This window comes from Paroedura picta, chromosome 1, assembly GCF_049243985.1.
Source record: "Paroedura picta isolate Pp20150507F chromosome 1, Ppicta_v3.0, whole genome shotgun sequence".
NCBI classification, from domain to species: Eukaryota; Metazoa; Chordata; class Lepidosauria; order Squamata; family Gekkonidae; genus Paroedura; species Paroedura picta.
In genome coordinates, this window is record NC_135369.1 from 10969303 (window position 1) to 10991868 (window position 22566).

Consider the following 22566-nt stretch of genomic DNA (forward strand, 5'->3'; position numbering starts at 1 on the left):
CCTCATGATTCTAGGAGTCTTCTCTTTTTTTCTCGGAGAGGCTCGAAGAAGCTGGCGAGCGAGCGATCGTACGAACGAGAGGTTTCTGACACAAATCAGTCCTCTGGGAACTCTCCATGACCACTGTCCGCCAGGAAAGCCGCAGTCAGTTTTGTTGTTTTCATTTGAGTGGCCTGTGGCTGATCAGGGAGGCTGCCAGGATCTTCCTTCCTGTTGCCGGTGGCTTCAGGGCACCGGCAGCCATTTGTGGAAATTAGAAGAAGAAGAAGAGTTGGTACTTATATGCCGCTTTTCCCTACCCGAAGGAGGCTCAAAGCGGCTTACATTTGCCCTCCCTTTCCTCTCCCCACAACAGACCCCCTGTGAGGTGGGTGAGGCTGAGAGAGCCCTGAGATTACTGAAGAAGAAGAGTTGGGTCTTATATGCCGCTTTTCTCTACCCAAAGGAGGCTCAAAGCGGCTTACAGTCACCTTCCCTTTCTTCTACCCCCACAACAAGCACCCTGTGGGGTGGGTGAGGCTGAGAGAGCCCTGATTTCACTGCCCGGTCAGAACAGTTTTATCAGTGCCGTGGCGAGCCCAAGGTCACCCAGCTGGCTACATGTGAGGGAGCGCAGAATCGAACCTGGCATGCCAGATTAGAAGTCCGCACTCCTAACCACTACACCAAACTGGCTCTCTTTAGCCATCTTTAAACACGTTCTCAGCCTCTGCTGTGTGAGTGGGGTACAGATTTTGCATGACAGGTGGCTGATAAGGCAACCATTGAGCCCTCTGCAGGGTGGACAGAGAACCAACCCTTCACCCACACATAAAGAATGAGCTCGCCTTGTGCCAAACCAGACCAACGGTACATCAAGTTCAGAATTGTGACCAGAGTCTGGCTGTAGCTCTCTAACATCGCAGGCCGAGGTCTTTCCCATCACCTGCTGCCTGGTCTTTTTAACTGGGGACGCCGGGGATTGAACCTGGGACCTTCTTCATGCCAAGCAGAGGCTCTGCCACTGAGCCACAGCCCCAGCCAAGAGGGGGGATTCAAATCTCTGCTTGAGGTCCTTAGAGATTTGTTTGTTTCAGAAGAAAGCCTCCTACGCTTGCATTTTATAGAACGTTTCCGAAGGCCCAGCGGGCCGCAGTAGGGAAGGGAGAGGGGAAACGATGCTGTTCGTAGTTCAGTGGTCCTCAGGAAGAGAACCGGAGCTTGTCTCCAGCTGGCTTCTCATCGTTGTCCCTCCTCAGTTTCCAGACGAGACTTTGCGGAGTGGGGAGCTGCTGAACATGATCGTGGCGGTGATCGACTCGGCTCAGGTAAGGCCGGTGCGGGCGGAAGGGAGGGAGGAGTCTGGCTGTTCTCGGATTTTCCAGCCACTGTCCCACCTGGGGTTGGGGGCAGAGGAGGAATTCCAGCCTGGCCTGCCTGCACTGTACAGGGCTGCACGTAAGGCTATCCAGAGAGGGGTGAGATCTTACGCCAGTGGCCACAAGGGAAAAGGTCTGGGGGGGGGGGGGAACCAGAGCTCATATTCTTAGCCCAATGGTTCAGCTTTTGGGTGGGTGGGTGGGTGTGTCCCCCATCTGCCCACCCAATCCTTTGGGGTACAAATGGCCAGTGCGGGGTAGTAGTTAAGAGTGGCTGCTTCTAATCTGGTGAGATGGGTTTGATTCCTCATCTCCTCCACATGCAGCACCTGGGTGAGCTTGGGCTCCTCACAGGCCTGATAGGGCTGTTCTAACTGAGCTGTCCTGCCAGAGCTCTCTCAGCCCCACCTCCCTCACAGGGTTTCTGTTACGGGGAGAGGAAGGGAAGGCGCTTTGACACTCCTTTGGGCAGTGAACAGCAGGGTATGAAAACGAACTCCTCCTCCTCCTTCTCCTTCTTCTCCTCCTCCTCCTCCTTCTTCTTCTCCTCCTCCTCCTCCTTCTTCTTCTCCTCCTCCTCCTCCTCCTTCTTCTTCTCTTCTTCTCCTTCTCCTTCTTCTCTTCTTCTTCTTCTTCCCCTTTTTCTCCTTCTTCTCTTCTTCTCCTTCTCCTTCTCCTTCTCCTCCTTCTCCTCCTCCTCCTCCTTCTTCTTCTTCTCCTTCTTCTCCTTCTTCTCTTCCTCCTCCTCCTCCTCCTCCTTCTTTTCTTCTTCTTCTCCTCCTTCTCCTTCTCCTTCACAAGAACTTGCTGTTGAAACAAACAAGATCCAATATGTTCGATCTGAGGTGGAGCAGAGGCTTCTGTAGGGTTTTAAGTCGCCCCTTTTAGAACCGTGTTGTTGTTCTTTCGCTCCATTTGTGATTTGCAAGCCGCCCCAAAGAAAAGCAAAGTATAAATGTTGGAATAAATTGGTAGTTCTGAGGTGGTGAAATGGATTGCATAGCTTAAGCCAGCCAAGCAGAGGGTCTCATGGAACGTTTGGCTGCTTATGTAGACCCCAGAGGAGCCGCACAGCCTGACGAGGGCAGAATGGAGGTCAGAGGGCTGTATTAGCTCTGCCTGGATGAGCTTTCTATGAGAGAAAGCAAGTTCATAAGAGGAGACAGGATAGCCGTCTTCAAGTTTTTGAAAGGATGACACATAGAGGATGGAGCAGAGTTGCTCTCTGTTGCCCCAGATGGCCGGAGCAGAACCAATGATGTAAGATTAATTTCAGAAGAATTTTTGACTAAACATCCGGAAGAAGTTCCTGGCAATTGGAACAGTTCCTCAGTGGAACAGGCTTGCTCAGGAGGTGGTGAGTTCTTCTTTGGGAGTTTTGAAGCAGAGGCTGGATAGCTGTTTGACAGAAATTCTGATTCTGTGAACTTGGGCAGATTGTAAGCAGATGGACAGAAGAAATTGCAGGTAGTTTCTTGCATTCTGCAGCGGGCTAGACTACATGACCTGGAGGTCCCTTCCAACTCTCTGATTCTATGTCAGAAGAGCCCTGCTGGGTCAGACCAGGGAGGGTCCCTCCAGTCCAGCCTCCTGCCTCACCCAGGGGCCAGCCAGTCCCTCTGCAGGGCCAGCAACAGGGCAGGGAGGCCGAGGCCTTCCCCTCATAAGGACACAGGAGAGCCCTGCTGGGTCAGACCAGGGAGGGTCCCTCCAGTCCAGCCTCCTGCCTCACCCAGGGGCCAGCCAGTCCCTCTGCAGGGCCAGCAACAGGGAAGGGAGGCCAAGGCCTTCTCCTCATAAGGACACAGGAGAGCCCTGCAGGGTCAGACCAGGGAGGGTCCCTCCAGTCCAGCCTCCTGCCTCACCCAGGGGCCAGCCAGTCCTTCTGCAGGGCCAGCAACAGGGCAGGGAGGCCAAGGCCTTCTCCTCATAAGGACACAGGAGAGCCCTGCAGGGTCAGACCAGGGAGGGTCCCTCCAGTCCAGCCTCCTGCCTCACCCAGGGGCCAGCCAGTCCCTCTGCAGGGCCAGCAACAGGGCAGGGAGGCCAAGGCCTTCTCCTCATAAGGACACAGGAGAGCCCTGCAGGGTCAGACCAGGGAGGGTCCCTCCAGTCCAGCCTCCTGCCTCACCCAGGGGCCAGCCAGTCCTTCTGCAGGGCCAGCAACAGGGCAGGGAGGCCAAGGCCTTCTCCTCATAAGGACACAGGAGAGCCCTGCAGGGTCAGACCAGGGAGGGTCCCTCCAGTCCAGCCTCCTGCCTCACCCAGGGGCCAGCCAGTCCCTCTGCAGGGCCAGCAACAGGGCAGGGAGGCCAAGGCCTTCTCCTCATAAGGACACAGGAGAGCCCTGCAGGGTCAGACCAGGGAGGGTCCCTCCAGTCCAGCCTCCTGCCTCACTCAGGGGCCAGCCAGTCCCTCTGCAGGGCCAGCAACAGGGCAGGGAGTCCGAGGCCTTCCCCTCCTAAGGACACAGGAGAGCCCTGCTGGGTCAGACCAGGGAGGGTCCCTCCAGTCCAGCCTCCTGCCTCACCCAGGGGCCAGCCAGTCCCTCTGCAGGGCCAGCAACAGGGCAGGGAGGCCGAGGCCTTCCCCTCATAAGGACACAGGAGAGCCCTGCTGGGTCAGACCAGGGAGGGTCCCTCCAGTCCAGCCTCCTGCCTCACACAGGGGCCAGCCAGTCCCTCTGCAGGGCCAGCCACAGGGCAGGGAGGCCGAGGCCTTCCCCTCACAAGGACACAGGAGAGCCCTGCTGGGTCAGACCAGGGAGGGTCCCTCCAGTCCAGCCTCCTGCCTCACCCAGGGGCCAGCCAGTCCCACTGCAGGGCCAGCCACAGGGCAGGGAGGCCGAGGCCTTCCCCTCATAAGGACACAGGAGAGCCCTGCTGGGTCAGACCAGGGAGGCTCCCTCCAGTCCAGCCTCCTGCCTCACCCAGGGGCCAGCCAGTCCCTCTGCAGGGCCAGCAACAGGGCAGGGAGGCCGAGGCCTTCCCCTCATAAGGACACAGGAGAGCCCTGCTGGGTCAGACCAGGGAGGGTCCCTCCAGTCCAGCCTCCTGCCTCACCCAGGGGCCAGCCAGTCCCTCTGCAGGGCCAGCCACAGGGCAGGGAGGCCGAGGCCTTCCCCTCATAAGGACACAGGAGAGCCCTGCTGGGTCAGATCAGTGAAGGTCCCTCCAGTCCAGCCTCCTGCCTCACCCAGGGGCCAGCCAGTCCCTCTGCAGGGCCAGCAACAGGGCAGGGAGGCCGAGGCCTTCCCCTCATAAGGACACAGGAGAGCCCTGCTGGGTCAGACCAGGGAGGGTCCCTCCAGTCCAGCCTCCTGCCTCACCCAGGGGCCAGCCAGTCCCTCTGCAGGGCCAGCAACAGGGCAGGGAGGCCAAGGCCTTCCCCTCATAAGGACACAGGAGAGCCCTGCTGGGTCAGACCAGGGAGGGTCCCTCCAGTCCAGCCTCCTGCCTCACCCAGGGGCCAGCCAGTCCCTCTGCAGGGCCAGCCACAGGGCAGGGAGGCCGAGGCCTTCCCCTCATAAGGACACAGGAGAGCCCTGCTGGGTCAGACCAGGGAGGGTCCCTCCAGTCCAGCCTCCTGCCTCACACAGGGGCCAGCCAGTCCCTCTGCAGGGCCAGCCACAGGGCAGGGAGGCCGAGGCCTTCCCCTCACAAGGACACAGGAGAGCCCTGCTGGGTCAGACCAGGGAGGGTCCCTCCAGTCCAGCCTCCTGCCTCACCCAGGGGCCAGCCAGTCCCACTGCAGGGCCAGCCACAGGGCAGGGAGGCCGAGGCCTTCCCCTCATAAGGACACAGGAGAGCCCTGCTGGGTCAGATCAGTGAAGGTCCCTCCAGTCCAGCCTCCTGCCTCACCCAGGGGCCAGCCAGTCCCTCTGCAGGGCCAGCAACAGGGCAGGGAGGCCGAGGCCTTCCCCTCATAAGGACACAGGAGAGCCCTGCTGGGTCAGACCAGGGAGGGTCCCTCCAGTCCAGCCTCCTGCCTCACTCAGGGGCCAGCCAGTCCCTCTGCAGGGCCAGCAACAGGGCAGGGAGGCCAAGGCCTTCTCCTCATAAGGAAACAGGAGAGCCCTGCAGGGTCAGACCAGGGAGGGTCCCTCCAGTCCAGCCTCCTGCCTCACCCAGGGGCCAGCCAGTCCCTCTGCAGGGCCAGCCACAGGGCAGGGAGGCCGAGGCCTTCCCCTCATAAGGACACAGGAGAGCCCTGCTGGGTCAGACCAGGGAGGGTCCCTCCAGTCCAGCCTCCTGCCTCACACAGGGGCCAGCCAGTCCCTCTGCAGGGCCAGCCACAGGGCAGGGAGGCCGAGGCCTTCCCCTCACAAGGACACAGGAGAGCCCTGCTGGGTCAGACCAGGGAGGGTCCCTCCAGTCCAGCCTCCTGCCTCACCCAGGGGCCAGCCAGTCCCACTGCAGGGCCAGCCACAGGGCAGGGAGGCCGAGGCCTTCCCCTCATAAGGACACAGGAGAGCCCTGCTGGGTCAGATCAGTGAAGGTCCCTCCAGTCCAGCCTCCTGCCTCACCCAGGGGCCAGCCAGTCCCTCTGCAGGGCCAGCAACAGGGCAGGGAGGCCGAGGCCTTCCCCTCATAAGGACACAGGAGAGCCCTGCTGGGTCAGACCAGGGAGGGTCCCTCCAGTCCAGCCTCCTGCCTCACTCAGGGGCCAGCCAGTCCCTCTGCAGGGCCAGCAACAGGGCAGGGAGGCCAAGGCCTTCTCCTCATAAGGAAACAGGAGAGCCCTGCAGGGTCAGACCAGGGAGGGTCCCTCCAGTCCAGCCTCCTGCCTCACCCAGGGGCCAGCCAGTCCCTCTGCAGGGCCAGCAACAGGGCAGGGAGGCCAAGGCCTTCTCCTCATAAGGACACAGGAGAGCCCTGCAGGGTCAGACCAGGGAGGGTCCCTCCAGTCCAGCCTCCTGCCTCACTCAGGGGCCAGCCAGTCCCTCTGCAGGGCCAGCAACAGGGCAGGGAGGCCGAGGCCTTCCCCTCCTAAGGACACAGGAGAGCCCTGCTGTGTCAGACCAGGGAGGGTCCCTCCAGTCCAGCCTCCTGCCTCACACAGAGGCCAGCCAGTCCCTCTGCAGGGCCAGCAACAGGGCAGGGAGGCCGAGGCCTTCCCCTCATAAGGACACAGGAGAGCCCTGCTGGGTCAGACCAGGGAGGGTCCCTCCAGTCCAGCCTCCTGCCTCACCCAGGGGCCAGCCAGTCCCTCTGCAGGGCCAGCAACAGGGCAGGGAGGCCGAGGCCTTCCCCTCATAAGGACACAGGAGAGCCCTGCTGGGTCAGATCAGTGAAGGTCCCTCCAGTCCAGCCTCCTGCCTCACCCAGGGGCCAGCCAGTCCCTCTGCAGGGCCAGCAACAGGGCAGGGAGGCCGAGGCCTTCCCCTCATAAGGACACAGGAGAGCCCTGCTGGGTCAGACCAGGGAGGGTCCCTCCAGTCCAGCCTCCTGCCTCACCCAGGGGCCAGCCAGTCCCTCTGCAGGGCCAGCAACAGGGCAGGGAGGCCAAGGCCTTCCCCTCATAAGGACACAGGAGAGCCCTGCTGGGTCAGACCAGGGAGGGTCCCTCCAGTCCAGCCTCCTGCCTCACCCAGGGGCCAGCCAGTCCCTCTGCAGGGCCAGCCACAGGGCAGGGAGGCCGAGGCCTTCCCCTCATAAGGACACAGGAGAGCCCTGCTGGGTCAGATCAGTGAAGGTCCCTCCAGTCCAGCCTCCTGCCTCAACCAGGGGCCAGCCAGTCCCTCTGCAGGGCCAGCAACAGGGCAGGGAGGCCGAGGCCTTCCCCTCATAAGGATACAGGAGAGCCCTGCTGGGTCAGACCAGGGAGGGTCCCTCCAGTCCAGCCTCCTGCCTCACCCAGGGGCCAGCCAGTCCCTCTGCAGGGCCAGCCACAGGGCAGGGAGGCCGAGGCCTTCCTCTCATAAGGACACAGGAGAGCCCTGCTGGGTCAGATCAGTGAAGGTCCCTCCAGTCCAGCCTCCTGCCTCACCCAGGGGCCAGCCAGTCCCTCTGCAGGGCCAGCAACAGGGCGGGGAGGCCGAGGCCTTCCCCTCATAAGGACACAGGAGAACCCTGCTGGGTCAGATCAGTGAAGATCCCTCCAGTCCAGCCTCCTGCCTCACCCAGGGGCCAGCCAGTCCCTCTGCAGGGCCAGCAACAGGGCAGGGAGGCCGAGGCCTTCCCCTCATAAGGACACAGGAGAGCCCTGCTGGGTCAGACCAGGGAGGGTCCCTCCAGTCCAGCCTCCTGCCTCACCCAGGGGCCAGCCAGTCCCTCTGCAGGGCCAGCAACAGGGCAGGGAGGCCGAGGCCTTCCCCTCATAAGGACACAGGAGAGCCCTGCTGGGTCAGACCAGGGAGGGTCCCTCCAGTCCAGCCTCCTGCCTCACACAGGGGCCAGCCAGTCCCTCTGCAGGGCCAGCCACAGGGCAGGGAAGCCGAGGCCTTCCCCTCACAAGGACATAGGAGAGCCCTGCTGGGTCAGACCAGGGAGGGTCCCTCCAGTCCAGCCTCCTGCCTCACCCAGGGGCCAGCCAGTCCCTCTGCAGGGCCAGCCACAGGGCAGGGAGGCCGAGGCCTTCCCCTCATAAGGACACAGGAGAGCCCTGCTGGGTCAGATCAGTGAAGGTCCCTCCAGTCCAGCCTCCTGCCTCAACCAGGGGCCAGCCAGTCCCTCTGCAGGGCCAGCAACAGGGCAGGGAGGCTGAGGCCTTCCCCTCATAAGGATACAGGAGAGCCCTGCTGGGTCAGACCAGGGAGGGTCCCTCCAGTCCAGCCTCCTGCCTCACCCACGGGCCAGCCAGTCCCTCTGCAGGGCCAGCCACAGGGCAGGGAGGCCGAGGCCTTCCCCTCATAAGGACACAGGAGAGCCCTGCTGGGTCAGATCAGTGAAGGTCCCTCCAGTCCAGCCTCCTGCCTCACCCAGGGGCCAGCCAGTCCCTCTGCAGGGCCAGCAACAGGGCAGGGAGGCCGAGGCCTTCCCCTCATAAGGACACAGGAGAGCCCTGCTGGGTCAGACCAGGGAGGGTCCCTCCAGTCCAGCCTCCTGCCTCACACAGGGGCCAGCCAGTCCCTCTGCAGGACCAGCAACAGGGCAGGGAGGCCGAGGCCTTCCCCTCATAAGGACACAGGAGAGCCCTGCTGGGTCAGACCAGGGAGGGTCCCTCCAGTCCAGCCTCCTGCCTCACCCAGGGGCCAGCCAGTCCCTCTGCAGGGCCAGCAACAGGGCAGGGAGGCCAAGGCTTTCCCCTCATAAGGACACAGGAGAGCCCTGCTGGGTCAGATCAGTGAAGGTCCCTCCAGTCCAGCCTCCTGCCTCACACAGGGGCCAGCCAGTCCCTCTGCAGGGCCAGCCACAGGGCAGGGGGGCCGAGGCCTTCCCCTCATAAGGACACAGGAGAGCCCTGTTGGGTCAGACCAGGGAGGGTCCCTCCAGTCCAGCCTCCTGCCTCACCCAGGGGCCAGCCAGTCCCTCTGCAGGGCCAGCAACAGGGCAGGGAGGCCGAGGCCTTCCCCTCATAAGATTGCATGAACATCCCTGCTGGATCAGTCCAGCGCTCCATCTAGTCTGCCATCCTTTTCCTTTTCAAAGCCAAGGGAGCTTGGAGCAGATCTGCGGGCAAAGTCTCCTGAGACCGGAGAGCAGCTCGCAGTGCCAGTTCTCATAAGTTGCTATGGCACCAGCATGGAGCAACCCAAAAATAGCCAAAAGCAGATAGGCGCAGAGGGAGGGGGCTCAGCAAGCAGCACGCTTGCCAGCCGGCCCAGCCATACCGAGAATATCTCCTGAGCAAGGACCGATTGTTTTCTTGATAAGCCCCTCGCCGTCCTCCCCCTCTGCCCCACCTTCCCTCCTGGCTGCAGCTGTCAGGTTTTGCTGCCCTTTCACTGTGTTTTTCCCATGTGGGTCTGGGCCGAACTGGTTCTCTTAGGCTGGTTTTCTTTGGCAGGGAGGGCAGCAAGATGGTCTGGAGCATGGGAAAAGTTTGGCTACATCCCCCCCGCCCCCCATCCCCAACCCTAACTCTCGCTGGGCTCCTGCCACACTCTGGATGTTCCCAGCTCAATTCCCTTTGTATTTCCTCTGCCCTTCCTGAATGTTCCCGATTAATCCTTTCCTTTCATTCTCTTTTTTTTTTCTAACTGCATTCTGATCCTGGGACTCCCCCCAAAGTTTTATTTTTCTTTGCAATAGAGACAGTGGCAGAGCATGGAAGTCTTACCAGACCCCGTGCCCCCTTCGGCGTGGAATCCGTGCATGCGAAACTGGCATTCTGTACCCATTGGATAATCCACTTTGGCGTAGTGGGGGCCAGCTTGGTGTAGTTGTGATTAGGAGCGGCAGAGAGCCATGTTGGATTCCCTGCTCCTTCACCTGCAGCCGGCTGAATGGCCTTGGTCTCGTCCCAGCTCTGATAGCCCTGTTCTCACAGAGCATAAACATCAGGGCTCTCTCAGCCCCACCTACCTCACAACATGACTGCTGGGGGGAAAGGAAGGGAAAGCGATTGTAAGCCACTTTGAGACACCTTTTGGTTTGATTCCTCACTCCACAAGATGTCACAAGATGTCATAGTCCCATTGTATACGGCACTGGTCAGACCACACCTGGAGTCCTGTGTGCAGCTCTGGAGGCCTCACTTCAAGAAGGACGTCGATAAAATTGAAAGGGTACAGAGGAGAGCGACGAAGATGATCTGGGGCCAAGGGACCAAGCCCTATGAAGATAGGTTGAGGGACTTGGGAATGTTCAGCCTGGAGAAAAGGAGGTTGAGAGGGGACATGATAGCCCTCTTTAAGTATTTGAAAGGTTGTCACTTGGAGGAGGGCAGGATGCTGTTTCCGTTGGCTGCGGAGGAGAGGACACGCAGTAATGGGTTTAAACTACAAGTACAACGATATAGGCTAGATATCAGGAAAAAAAATTCACAGTCAGAGTAGTTCAGCAGTGGAATAGGCTGCCTAAGGAGGGGGTGAGCTCCCCCTCACTAGCAGTCTTCAAGCAAAGGTTGGAGACACACTTTTCTTGGATGCTTTAGGATGCTTAGGGCTGATCCTGCGTTGAGCAGGGGGTTGGACTAGATGGCCTGTATGGCCCCTTCCAACTCTAGGATTCTATGATCCTCGTCCTCTGCACGCAGCCATCTGCATGAACTTGGGCCAGTCACAGTCCTGTTAGAGCTGTTCTCACCGAACAATCCCGCCAGAGCTGCGGGCAGCAACCCACCCAAACCTGTGCCAGGGATCCGTGGGCATAGCGGCATTTTTATCACGCGCGTCCACCAAAGCAGCACACAAAGGGGGTGAGACAGATCCAGCCGGCTCAGGGCTGTGTACAGCTATATATAACCATTCGATCGATAAAATGAAATAGATTAAAATTGCTTCAAATGGTTCATTGACAGTGCAGCTAAATCAGCCAGTGCAACCCATTTAAGATATTTCCTATATACCAGGCTTTCGCAACCAGGGGCTTCCTGACGGCCCTGGACGGGTTTCTCGAATGGTTGGGAGTTCGTTAATTTTTAGATATATATTTTTTAAACTTGTTAAACATTTATTAGGTGATATGACCATGTCAATCTGTGTCCCCCCCCCTCCCAAAAGGGCCAATGATGGTTCTGGAGGGGGTGGGAAAGGGAGGGGCTTCAGATGGGTGTGTTCACAGCTCTGCTTCCCAACCATATTCTGTACAGTGGTGCCATTCCTGGGGTTTCTCGGAGCCTGAAAATTGTTTCAAGGGTTTATCAGCGGTAGAAAATTTGAGGAGGGCTGCTATATAACCCTCAGAGCCAGGATACAATTTGGGGCTTCTTATGAGGATGTTAAATGCAAATTAGTAAATAGTGAATTATAAGTGATGGTTGGGTGGAGCCTGATAACTTTTGATGCTGTTTTATTATTGTTATTTATTAGTGATAATGATGATGAGTTTTTATTTCTTATTCGTAAAGGTTTCCATGTTTCAAATGTACTGCATTGGTCAGCTCAAGACCCCTCAGGTCAAAGGAGCTGATCATTAACAAAGAAAAGTCTGAAGGTTTAAGGGTAGAAATGATGTGCGGAGGGGGGGATGGGGGGGGCATCCCTGAGAGCAATCAAAAGCAAAATCTTTTTAGGCCTTCTGTGCCTCTTAACTCCCCTGACCCAGTCGGGGGGGTGGTCAACCTGCTTTTTGGACACAACTCACCTCCCTGCGACTTCCCACCCACCCACCCAACTGGAAGAACACCGCAAATGAACGCTACACGCGTGCCACCACCTGGAAGTGACATTGGGGCTGACGTCAGGGTCATCGGGGTGCAGACGCTCTAGTTTTGGGGCAAAACTCTATGGTTAAAAAGCACATTCTACCATAGAGTTTTGCCCAAAAGCCAGAGCGTCACCCGCCGGCTTCACTTCCGGGTGACGTCAGCACATTGCGTCCTTGCTCCCCGTTCCTGGAAAGAGCCCCCCACGTCGCCCCCTGCTGGCAGGGCCAACAGACCCAGCTCTCTCCCGCACGGACGTCCTCCTCAGCTTCCCCCACTTCCTTTTGCCCCCTTTCCGCAGCTTCAGGAGCTCGTGTGCCACGTGATGATGGGCAACCTGATGATGTTCCGGAAGGACTCGGTCCTCAACATTCTGAGTGAGTTCAAGCACAAAGTCCGGCTGCTGTCCTTTCCACGGCAATGGCAGGGGGACAGGGACGGGGTTGCAAATCGCCAAACGCTCAGCCAGTCTCTCTCTGCCAGCTGCCCTCTGGGCAGAGAAGGGAGGCGTGTGAAGCAGCTGGCGGCAGTGGAGGGGGGCAGGGTTTGCCCTGCAAGAAGCACACCGCATTGGCCAGGCAGGTCAGGCGTGGTGCTGAACGCAGCCCGAATGTGAGCTGAATCCTTTATTGATGGCCGTGGGGAGCTACAGGGCAGCAGATGCCTGAAGGGATCTGGTTGTGATCTAGAACGCCCTCCTGTCTGCTTGTCCAGAGCTCTTTCCTTCTGCATCAGACCCCCCCCCCCAAACCCTCCCACTTCAGTATCTTCAATTCCGATTGGCTGATTTCAGAATTTCAAGTGGGGAAAGGCTGTTCCCGGTTCCACTCCCCACTGTGGTTTTTTTTTAAAAAACTGGAAACAGCAGGGAGCGAACCTGGGACTGAACACGCACCAAGCCCAAGCCCCGCCCTTGAGCCACCGTCCTTCCGGACACCGCTGGTCCTGAGCTCCAGGCTGTCGAGGGTGCTGTCCTTGGGATCGTCAGAGTAGTGATGGACTTCCCAGTCCCCAAACATATGACCCCAAACGTGCTTGAGAGCCAGCACAGTGAGGTGGTCTGGTCATGTCTGTTCCTTGAAGCCAAGTCTTCGAGGATGTGTTAGATCCAGTCTGGGTTCATATTCCCCATCTGTTGGGGCTGATCTTGGGGCCTGTCACTCGCAGCAGGGTGTAGAATGAGAAAGCCGGCATGGTGTAGTGCAGGGGTAGTCAAACTGCAGCCCTCCAGATGTCTGTGGACTACAATTCCCAGAAGCCCCTGCCAGCATCGGCTTCTGGGAATTGTAGTCCACGGACATCTGGAGGGCCGCAGTTTGACTACCCCTGGTGTAGTGGTTAAAAGTGGCAGCCTCCAGTCTAGAGAACGAGGTTTCATTCCCCATTCCTCCCCATGCCACCACCTGGGTGACTTTCGGCCAGTCACAGTTCTCTTTGAGCTGTTCTTGCAAAGCAGTTCTCTCAGAGCTCTCTCGGCCTCACCTATCTCGCAAGGTGTCTGTTGTGGGGAGAGAGGAAGGGAAGGGTGTCGGCCACTTTTGGGCTCCCTCTGTTAGTAAAAAGCGGGGTAGGGAAAACCAGCTCTTCTTCTTTTCTTCCTCCAGTCCAGAGCTTGGAATGGGAGACGTTCGAGCAGTACTGCACCTGGCAGCTTTTCCTGGCCCATAACATCCCCTTGGAAAGCATCATCTCCATCCTGCAGCATCTCAAGTACAAAGGTGAGGCCCGGCTGGGGTTGGACACCAAAGGCCCGGCTGCTTTGGGGCAAGCAACCTCCTGTGGCTTTGGCCCATCCGCCTGAGAGACCAAGCAGGAAGTGACATCGCGTGCTGCGTTGATGTCACTTCCGGGCAGACACCTGGGAATTCACCTTGGCAAATCGAGCGATGCTCTGGTCCAGCCTTTCTCAGCCTTTTGACCATGGAGCCCCTGAAGTAAACATTCAGGCTTTGAGGATCCCCGGAAGTGATGTCAGCTGGTCCCGCCTCCCAGCCACGCCCCCGGAAGTGACCTAAACTCCCACACTCTTGACCCTGCTTTCGTTCCGCTCTCTCACACACCTTTTCTACTACTATGGCGGCTCCAAATCATGTAGGCCAGAAAGAAGGGCAGGAGCTGAGAAGACAGCCCAGGTCCCCCATGCCATGCTACTTCATTTGATTTTACACCCGTGGCCTGCCCATCAAGCTCTCTAGGCAGAAGCAGGCAGTTCCCTAGCTTGTGGCCAAGTCCATTAAGGCAGGAAGAGAAAGGCCATGGAACCCTGTCTGGTACTCTCCCAGACTCTCAGGGGTCTGTGGCCTCTGATTGGGAATCCCTGCTCTATAAGGTGGGGCCATTCCAGAGCTTCACCTGGTGCACTGTTGTCACAGCTGGGTTCTCATCCACAGGGGACTTAAGTGTGTGGCAGCATTGTTTCCATTGCATACCCTGCCTCCAAAACTTTTTTTTCGGGGGGGGGGGGGCTTGGCAGCTTGCGAGGGCAAGGGGAGGACTGATCCGGAGAGCTGATCCGGTTGGGCAAGTCAAGGCAGTGGAGACGGTGCCTCAGTTCTCACTGGGATGGTAAACCTACTTCAGGAGTGTGCCCCTTCAGGCATCAGGTGGGGGCACATGTGATGGAAGTCCCCCCCTCCCCCCGAATAAAACCTACCTTCAGCACCACCACCTTTCAAAGTCTCAGGTACAAAAGTGAAAGCCGGGTGTGTCTCCAGACACAAACTCCCGTGTATGTAGAAAGCTAGTACGTTATGGAGAATTCCAGCCTTCTCCTTGACACTCTAACTTTCTATACGCAGGGAGATTCAATATATATTGGTGAGCATTCCATCATGTGAGCCACATCGCCCAGTATGAAACAGTTCAGTCCAGAAGCAGGTCCACCTTCTATGAGAGACCAGGCCCTGTCTCCCCTTCTCCCACACCAGAGGAACATGGCACCCAGCTGTTCTGCGTGGTTCATGCATCAGCTGAGCTTAACACGCATCCATTTCTTTTGCAGAACACCCCGAAGCGCTTTCCTGCCTGTTGCTCCAGCTGAGACGCGAAAAGTACGTATCGGAACTGATTTGCCAGTTGTCTGAACTGCTGCTTTTGGCAGGGGTCATTTCAAGGTCATAAGAATGGCTGAGAAGCCATGTTGGGTCAGAAACCATCTCACAGCAGGTTACAGTAATAAAAACCCCACATAAAAAGTTAAAACAATATAAAATCCCACAATGACCAGGAACAAGCCGGTCTGAGAGAAGACGACTAAGAGGTGATATGCTAACCATCTTCAAATATTTGAGGGGCTAGCATATAGAGAAGATGGAGCACAGTTGTTTTTGGCTGCCCCAGAGGGTCAGACTAGAGCCAATGGGTTGAAAGTAATTCAAAAGAATTTTCGGCTGAACATCTGGAGGAAGTTCCTGACAGAGCAGTTCTTCAGTGGAACAGGCTTCCTCAGGAGGTGGTGGGTTCTCCTTCCTTGGAAGTTTGTAAGCAGAGGCCAGATAGTCATCTGACAGAAATGCTGATTCTGTTAACTTAGGCAGATGGTGACTGGGTGGGCAGGAAGGGATGTGTCAGTGTTTGTCTCTTGTGGCCCTTCCTTGCATGCCCAGGGAATTACTGATCGCCACTGTGGGATGGAAGGTGAATTTCTTCCAGGCCAAGCTGGATTCTGGAGATAATTTTTTTTTAGGGGGGATCATTTAGGAATGTAATTGCGGTCACTGTGGGTAGGCAGGTAGTTTTGCAGGGGGTTGATATAGATGACCCTGGAAGTCCTTCCAACTCTATGATTCTATGATTGTAACCCCCAACCTCCCTCCACACCCTCCCACCCAGCACCTCAGGGGACTAGGTGCCTGCTGTATGGATCTGGCTAAATGTGGATTCTAGATTCTACATTCCTCACATGTCCCAGAAGGAAAGGGTCATTTTTTTTAAGGCATTGAAACACATTTGCATTCTTTATTGACAGGGCGGAATTTGACTCTGTTGACTCAACTCAGATCTTAGTCTTGGCTTACTGTCAGGATGTCCACTTGGCCAGTAGAAGCTCCCCAGTTCGATCCCCGTAATCGCCACTTCATGGGACCAGGCACTCGTTGATGTGATAAAGAAGACCTCAGTCTGAGACCCTGGAGGGCTCCGGCCGGTCTGAGTAGACAATATTGAGGTCGATGGGCCAGTGGCCTGATTTAGTAGAAGGCAGTTTCGATCATTCATGTCCTAACAAGTATATGCGTCATCTTCCACCCTGAGCCTCAGGGGAGGGTGATCTACAAATGCAATAAATAAATCAATCATGATCATCATTATGACTGGCAGAAAAGCCTGTTGTACAAAAATTAAAACGGGCAGTAGCCTCCCCCACCCTGACCAGGGCAGGCCTGCTTTGAGTGGGGGGGGGAGTGCTGGTGTGATGGGGACAGCAGTGTCAGGGGCTGCCTCCCTCCCCCCCCCACACTCAGGTCCGCAGTCCCAAGCTCTCCCCCCCCCCCCCTTCTTCCCAGTTCCCGCTCACTGGGCAGCCTACCTGATTGGCTGTTCGTTGGACAGACGGCCAATCTGGCAGGCAGTGAGTCCCAACTCCTCCCACCACCCCAGTCAGGTTTTATTTATCTTACAGGTTATTTGTTACTCACCCTTTTCTTTCCAGACTCAGGGCAAATTATACCACGTCACATGATATGGTGAGAAATATAAAAAATACAAAGGCATAGTTTGGAAGGGATCATTAAAATCTTCACCCCAAGAAGATTTCTGCCCTTCAGTGCCTGCTTCTTTGAGTGGCAGGAGGGGGAGAGGGCAGAGAGATCTTTACAGCCCCCTATGGAAAGAATGGGGCTCGATAAGAAGGCCCGTTTTGTTCGTTGGTGTTTATTAGGCCTCAGCCACAGGCCCGGTGGAACGGCTCCAGTTTACAAGCCCTGCAGCACTGTTGGGGGGTCCCGCAGGATTCTGGCCCCACTTGGGAGAGCGTCCCACCAGGCCGTAACCAAGGCAGAAAAGACCTGGCTCCATTTCAGGCCAATTTTAATTTTCATAGAATCATAGAATCATAGAGTTGGAAGGGGCCACACAGGCCATCTAGTCCAACCCCCTGCTCAACGCAGGATCATAGAATCATAGAATCATAGAGTTGGAAGGGGCCACACAGGCCATCTAGTCCAACCCCCTGCTCAACGCAGGATCATAGAATCATAGAATCCTAGAGTTGGAAGGGGCCACACAGGCCATCTAGTCCAACCCCCTGCTCAACGCAGGATCATAGAATCATAGAATCCTAGAGTTGGAAGGGGCCATACAGGCCATCTAGTCCAACCCCCTGCCCTACGCAGGATCAGCCCAGAGCATCCTAAAGCATCCAAGAAAAGTGTGTATCCAACCTTTGCTTGAAGACTGCCAGTGAGGGGGAGCTCACCACCTCCTTAGGCAGCCTATTCCGCTGCTGAACTACTCTGACTGTGAAAATTTTTTCCCTGATATCTAGCCTATATCGTTGTACTTGTAGTTTAAACCCATTACTGCGTGTCCTCTCCTCTGCAGCCAACGGAAACAGCATCCTGCCCTCCTCCAAGTGACAACCTTTCAAATACTTAAAGAGAGCTATCATGTCCTCTCTCAGCCTCCTTTTCTTGGAGTCGGGGACCCAGATTCTGCTGGCTCCATCTTTATGCCCTTTGGGGTTTATACGGGGAAATGCCCCTTGTCCAGTTTCCCAAGATATTGGGGGCATTTAGCTTGTTTCTCAAACCCGCGAGCAAGTCAGGCTCTTGGAAACTCCACCTGATGCTAGAGAGCTCCTCCGCTACACCCTATCCCAAACATGCAACTAGGGGGTTGGGGCGTGCATCCCACACTGTCTACGTCCCCCAACAGGGTACCAAGGCTCAAACTGAGCACAGCCCCCCTGAAACAGGGAGAACGGAAACACAGCAAGCAGGGCTCTTGCTTGTTAATCAGAGTGGGGTTTTTTTAAGAAGGCAACGGTGGCAGACGGAACCTTTCATATCTCCCTTCCCTCTGAAGAGCCGGATGCAGCGGCGAGGTGATAGCTCCCCTGACAGAGAGATCTCTGTGCTTTAAACAAGTTAGGATTGGTAAAAAGATTTTCATTCCCTACAAAAGCAGTGCCGAGGAATGGAACTCGGCCCTCGGAAGCACAGATCTCTTTCCAGAAGAGAGGCCCAGAGACGAGGTGCGGAGGCTTCACGGCCCGGCCCTGCCTTAGAAGTTTTAATCTTTGATTAGTGCTTGTCCAAGTGCGGCGGGGTAGACCTTTTCAGGGTCTCTCCCGGTAACACAGCGTGCTGATATGCTTTCATAGAATCACAGAGCAATAGAGTTGGAAGGGACCCCATGGGTCCTCTAGTCCAACCCCCTGCCTAGGAGAGGTTTCACCTGCGGGTTTTTTCTTGCACTCTGAGAGTTGAAACAGAGTCCGCCGTACAAAGAAGGAATCGTTCATCTCGGTCAGAATGGGTTTTGTGCGAGGTTGAGATACCCTGCAGCGACAGACCCCCCCATGCCCCCCAGAGAGGTGGGCATATGAAGAGCCACGCCGGGTCAAACACGGGGTCCCTCTAGTCCAGCATCCTGTCTCATGCAGTGGCCAACCAGCTACCATGGAGGGAGGGAAGCAACAGGGCAGAGAAGCCAGGACTTTTCCCAGAGGAATGAGCAAATCCTCCCCCCCCCCAGTTGAGTCTGGAATATATCCGAGCTAAGGCCTTTCGTCTCCCGCTCACAGACCCCAAGGGAAGCCTTTGACCTTCTGAAATGGCATCTTTTGTCAACCCCTTTCCCGGAGAGACAATGCCGAAGTAGAAAGGCTCTTTGACGTTCCAGCTAGGGATGAGTGTTTTGGCGCAGTTAGGCCTCCTCAGTGATCACCGAAGCCCGAGGCAGACAGGGCCGCAGCCAGGGCCAAGGTGGCCCAACCGCGCCGAAGTGCTCACCCCTAATTCCAGCTCTGAGCCTCTCTGCGGTGAAGAGCCATCGTGGTTAAGTGCGGCAGGCTCTAATTTGGAGAGCCGGGTTCGATACCCCGGTTCTTCTCAAGAGCGCTCCATTTCCTGTTTGCGATGGCCTGGCGAGAAACAGGCCAACTCTGACCGAAGGGTGGATTTCTATTCCAAGTCTCCCCGGGAGGGGGAAGGCAGGACCTTGGCATCTGAGCACGTCCCGCTGCTTTTTGCTCCGCCACTGGGAGCCAGCAAGCGGTGCCTGGCTGTGCGTTAATGGCGAGGCGTGCTGGGATGAGCCAGGCTTCACACTGAGCCCCTCAGCACAAGCAGAGCTGGGAGTTGAAGGCCCCCTCCGTATAGTTGATGCTTTACCGATCATCTGTGTGATTTGGGATAGCGTAAACCTTTCGGTGAAGTTTGTGGGCCGTCCGGACCAGTTCCAGGTGTTGGCGGGAGTTCCTGGGGGCAGAATCACAGAATCATAGAGTTGGAAGGGGCCATACAGGCCATCTAGTCCAACCCCCTGCTCTACACCGGATCAGCCCAAAGCATCCTAAAGCATCCAAGAAAAGTGTGTATCCAACCTTTGCTTGAAGACTGCCAGTGAGGGGGAGCTCACCACCTCCTTAGGCAGCCTATTCCACTGCTGAACTACTCTGACGGTGAAAAAGTTTTTCCTGATATCTAGCCTATATCGTTGTACTTGTAGTTTAAACCCATTACTGCGTGTCCTTTCCTCTGCAGCCAACGGAAACAGCATCCTGCCCTCCTCCAAGTGACAACCTTTCAAATACTTAAAGAGGGCTATCATGTCCCCTCTCAGCCTCCTTTTCTCCAGGCTGAACATTCCCAAGTCCCTCAACCTATCTTCATAGGGCTTGGTCCCTTGGCCCCAGATCATCCTCATCGCTCTCCTCTGTACCCTTTCAATTTAATCAACGTCCTTCTTGAAGTGAGGCCTCCAGAACTGCACACAGTACTCCAGGTGTGGTCTGACCAGTGCCGTATACAATGGGACTATGACATCTTGTGATTTTGATGTGATGCCTCTGTTGATACAGCCCAAAATGGCCTTTGCCTTTTTTACCGCTGCATCACACTGCCTGCTCATGTTTAGTTTACGATCCACAAGTACCCCAAGGTCTCGTTCACACACAGTGTTACCTAGAAGCGTATCTTGCTAACCTGTTCCCCACCCACCTATTTGAGAATCCAGCCTGAAGCCCTCCAGTTTACCCCTCGGAACATCTCAGGGAACTGTGTCAATTGCCTATTTCTTCCAGCTTCTTTAAAGGGGAGCCCCGTTTGGCAGGGGTTTCCGGCGGATGTGGTCAAAGCAGGGCAGCCCTTCAAAAGCCTGTTTGTGATCGTCTTTCAGGAGATCCTTACCTGTCCTCTCTCCTCCTTAAAACAAACACACACAAAAACCAGAGGAGGATGGGAAATAACAACCAGCCCTCTCCCCCCTGCTCTGTGTCCTGCCGCAGGCCCAGCGAAGAGATGGTGAAGATGGTACTGAGCCGGCCGTGCCACCCAGATGACCAGTTCACCACCAGCATCCTCCGGCACTGGTGCATCAAGCACGACGACCTCCTGGCCGAGCACATCAAGTCCCTCCTGATCAAGAACAACAGCCTGCCCCGGAAGCGCCAAAGGTGAGGCCAGGCATGGGAGAGAGCACAGGGGCGGGAAGGGCTTTCTCAACCCAGGTTTTGTGAAACCCTCAGATTCCTTAGCAGCCCGGGAAGACTGACTGACTGACACTGACTGACTGACTGACTGACTGACACTGACTGTCTGTCTGTCTGACTGACTGACTGACTGACTGACTGTCACTGACTGACTAACTGACCGACTGACACTGACCGACTGACACTGACTGACTGACTGTCTGTCTGTCTGACTGACTGACTGACTGTCACTGACCGACTGACACTGACTGACTGACTGTCTGTCTGACTGACTGACTGACTGACTGTCACTGACTGACCGACTGACTGACTGACTGACTGACTGACTGACTGACTGACTGTCTGACTGACTGTCTGTCTGTCTGTCTGTCTGACTGACTGACTGACTGACTGACTGTCACTGACTGACTGACTGTCACTGACTGACTGACTGACTGACTTTCCCTTCCAGTATTGCTGGTTTGGGGCAGCTTACAACATGATCACAAAAACATATACAATAAATGTATAAACCGTTATGAAGCCTAAAAGCAGTTCGTCAGCTGTATGGGCAGTCGAAAACAAAGAGCATCTTGATTTTGGGGTTTTCAGGGGAGGGGGCTTATAGGGAGCCTGCGAAGTTTAGTTTTGTCTTGCTATTCATCGGCCCCAACCAAATGCCTGGCGGAAGAGCTCCGTTTTACAGGCCACGTAGAACCGGACTAGTTCCGCCAAGGCCCCCTCAGCTCTTCCGGTGAGCTTCTTCCACCAGGTCGGGGTCAGGACAGTAGAGGTTCTATCCCTGGTTGAGGTCAGACTTACTTCTTTGGGGCCAGGGATCACTAATTTATTTTTGACTACCTTAAGGTCCTTTGGGGGGCATATTCAGGCAGGCGGTCCCTTAGGTACACCGAACGCTGACCGCGTAATGGCCTTAAACACCTTGAAGCGGATTCGAGATTCAACCGGAAGCCAGGGCAGCTGAGGTCAGATGCAGCTCCTCCACGGCGTCCGAGCGAGGAGTCATGCTGCTGTATTCTGGACCAGTTGCAGTTTGCAGTTTCCGAATCAGCCTCAAGGGAAGGCCTGCGTATCACCTGCCTTCCTCCTCTTCTCCAAGCCTCACGTACCTATCCTCGCCACCTCTCCTTGCAAGGCCTGGGTTCCAACCCCTCGGCCGTCGCCCTTCTCCAAATCCCCTTGTCATCAGCTTTCTTGAACTGCAGCACCCACAACTGGACACAGGATTCCCAAAGAACGCAGAGGGGAGCTGTTCATCGGCACCGCTCCTACTCCTGCTGTCATTACAGCTTTCCCATAAGCGTCACTATTTCTAAGAAGTTCGTCCTGGTCTCTTCCTGCTCAGTTGGGAACTAAGGGCTCGGAGAGGATCACAGCCTGGAGCTGTTGTCCCTCGTCCCTTTGAGTTGAAGGCAAAGCCGCATGCTAGAAAGGGGACAGAAAAAGGATGAAATGAAGCACGGTCCCTTAGTCAGGCATGGAGAACAGCGCCCTCTGCTGGAGAGCGACCATTAGCCAGGCACCTGGCTTTGGAATATAAACCTAGAACAGGGGTAGTCAAACTGCGGGCCTCCAGATGTCCATGGACTACAATTCCCAGGAGCCCCCTGCCAGCGTTCGCTGGCAGGGGGCTCCTGGGAATTGTAGTCCATGGACATCTGGAGGGTCGCAGTTTGACTACCCCTGACCTAGAAGGACACCCAGCGTCTCTCCCTTCCTCCGTTTGGGTTCCCTGGCATAGAGAGCTAAGGGCCTGGATCCGGGGGACCTCCATGGGGCTTTCTGCTGGCCTGAAACAACCGAGTTTCCTAGATATGATCCCGGGGAGAGCTTCTCAATAGGAACCTGTTTTGTTGGGTCCACAGGAGATGAATAGGTTTTGTTTTATTTGCTGTAACTCACGTTATTCATAGTGCTCCTTTCTAGCTGGGGCGGGAGGCAGATTATACAGCGTCGAATGAGGCAAGCAATAGGGATGAGACATCTCTCAAGCAGTTCAATAAGGACTGGTAGGGGGGAATGAGAGCTTCTTGTGGCGCAGAGTGGTAAGGCAGCCGACATGCAGTCTGAAGCTCTGCCCATGAGGCTGGGAGTTCAATCCCAGCAGCTGGCTCAAGGTTGACTCAGCCTTCCATCCTTCCAAGGTCGGTAAAATGAGTACCCAGCTTGCTGGGGGGTAAACGGTCATGACTGGGGAAGGCACTGGCAAACCACCCCGTATTGAGTCTGCCATGAAAACGCTAGAGGGAGTCACCCCAAGGCTCAGACATGACTCGGTGCTTGCACAGGGGATACCTTTACCTTTACCTT

At 56.3% G+C, this 22566-nt stretch overlaps 1 protein-coding gene across 1 annotated transcript in view; it reads left to right on the plus strand.

The window, feature by feature from the left end:
- The window catches only part of INTS3 (integrator complex subunit 3), a 129829-nt gene that overhangs the window by 98412 nt on the left and 8851 nt on the right, over positions 1-22566 (plus strand). Inside the window, exons 22-26 of the mRNA XM_077321205.1 lie at positions 1239-1307; positions 11908-11983; positions 13211-13324; positions 14608-14656; positions 20053-20220. Of these exons, the coding sequence (XP_077177320.1) occupies positions 1239-1307; positions 11908-11983; positions 13211-13324; positions 14608-14656; positions 20053-20220 (476 nt within the window). The remainder of the gene's footprint in view (positions 1-1238; positions 1308-11907; positions 11984-13210; positions 13325-14607; positions 14657-20052; positions 20221-22566) is intronic.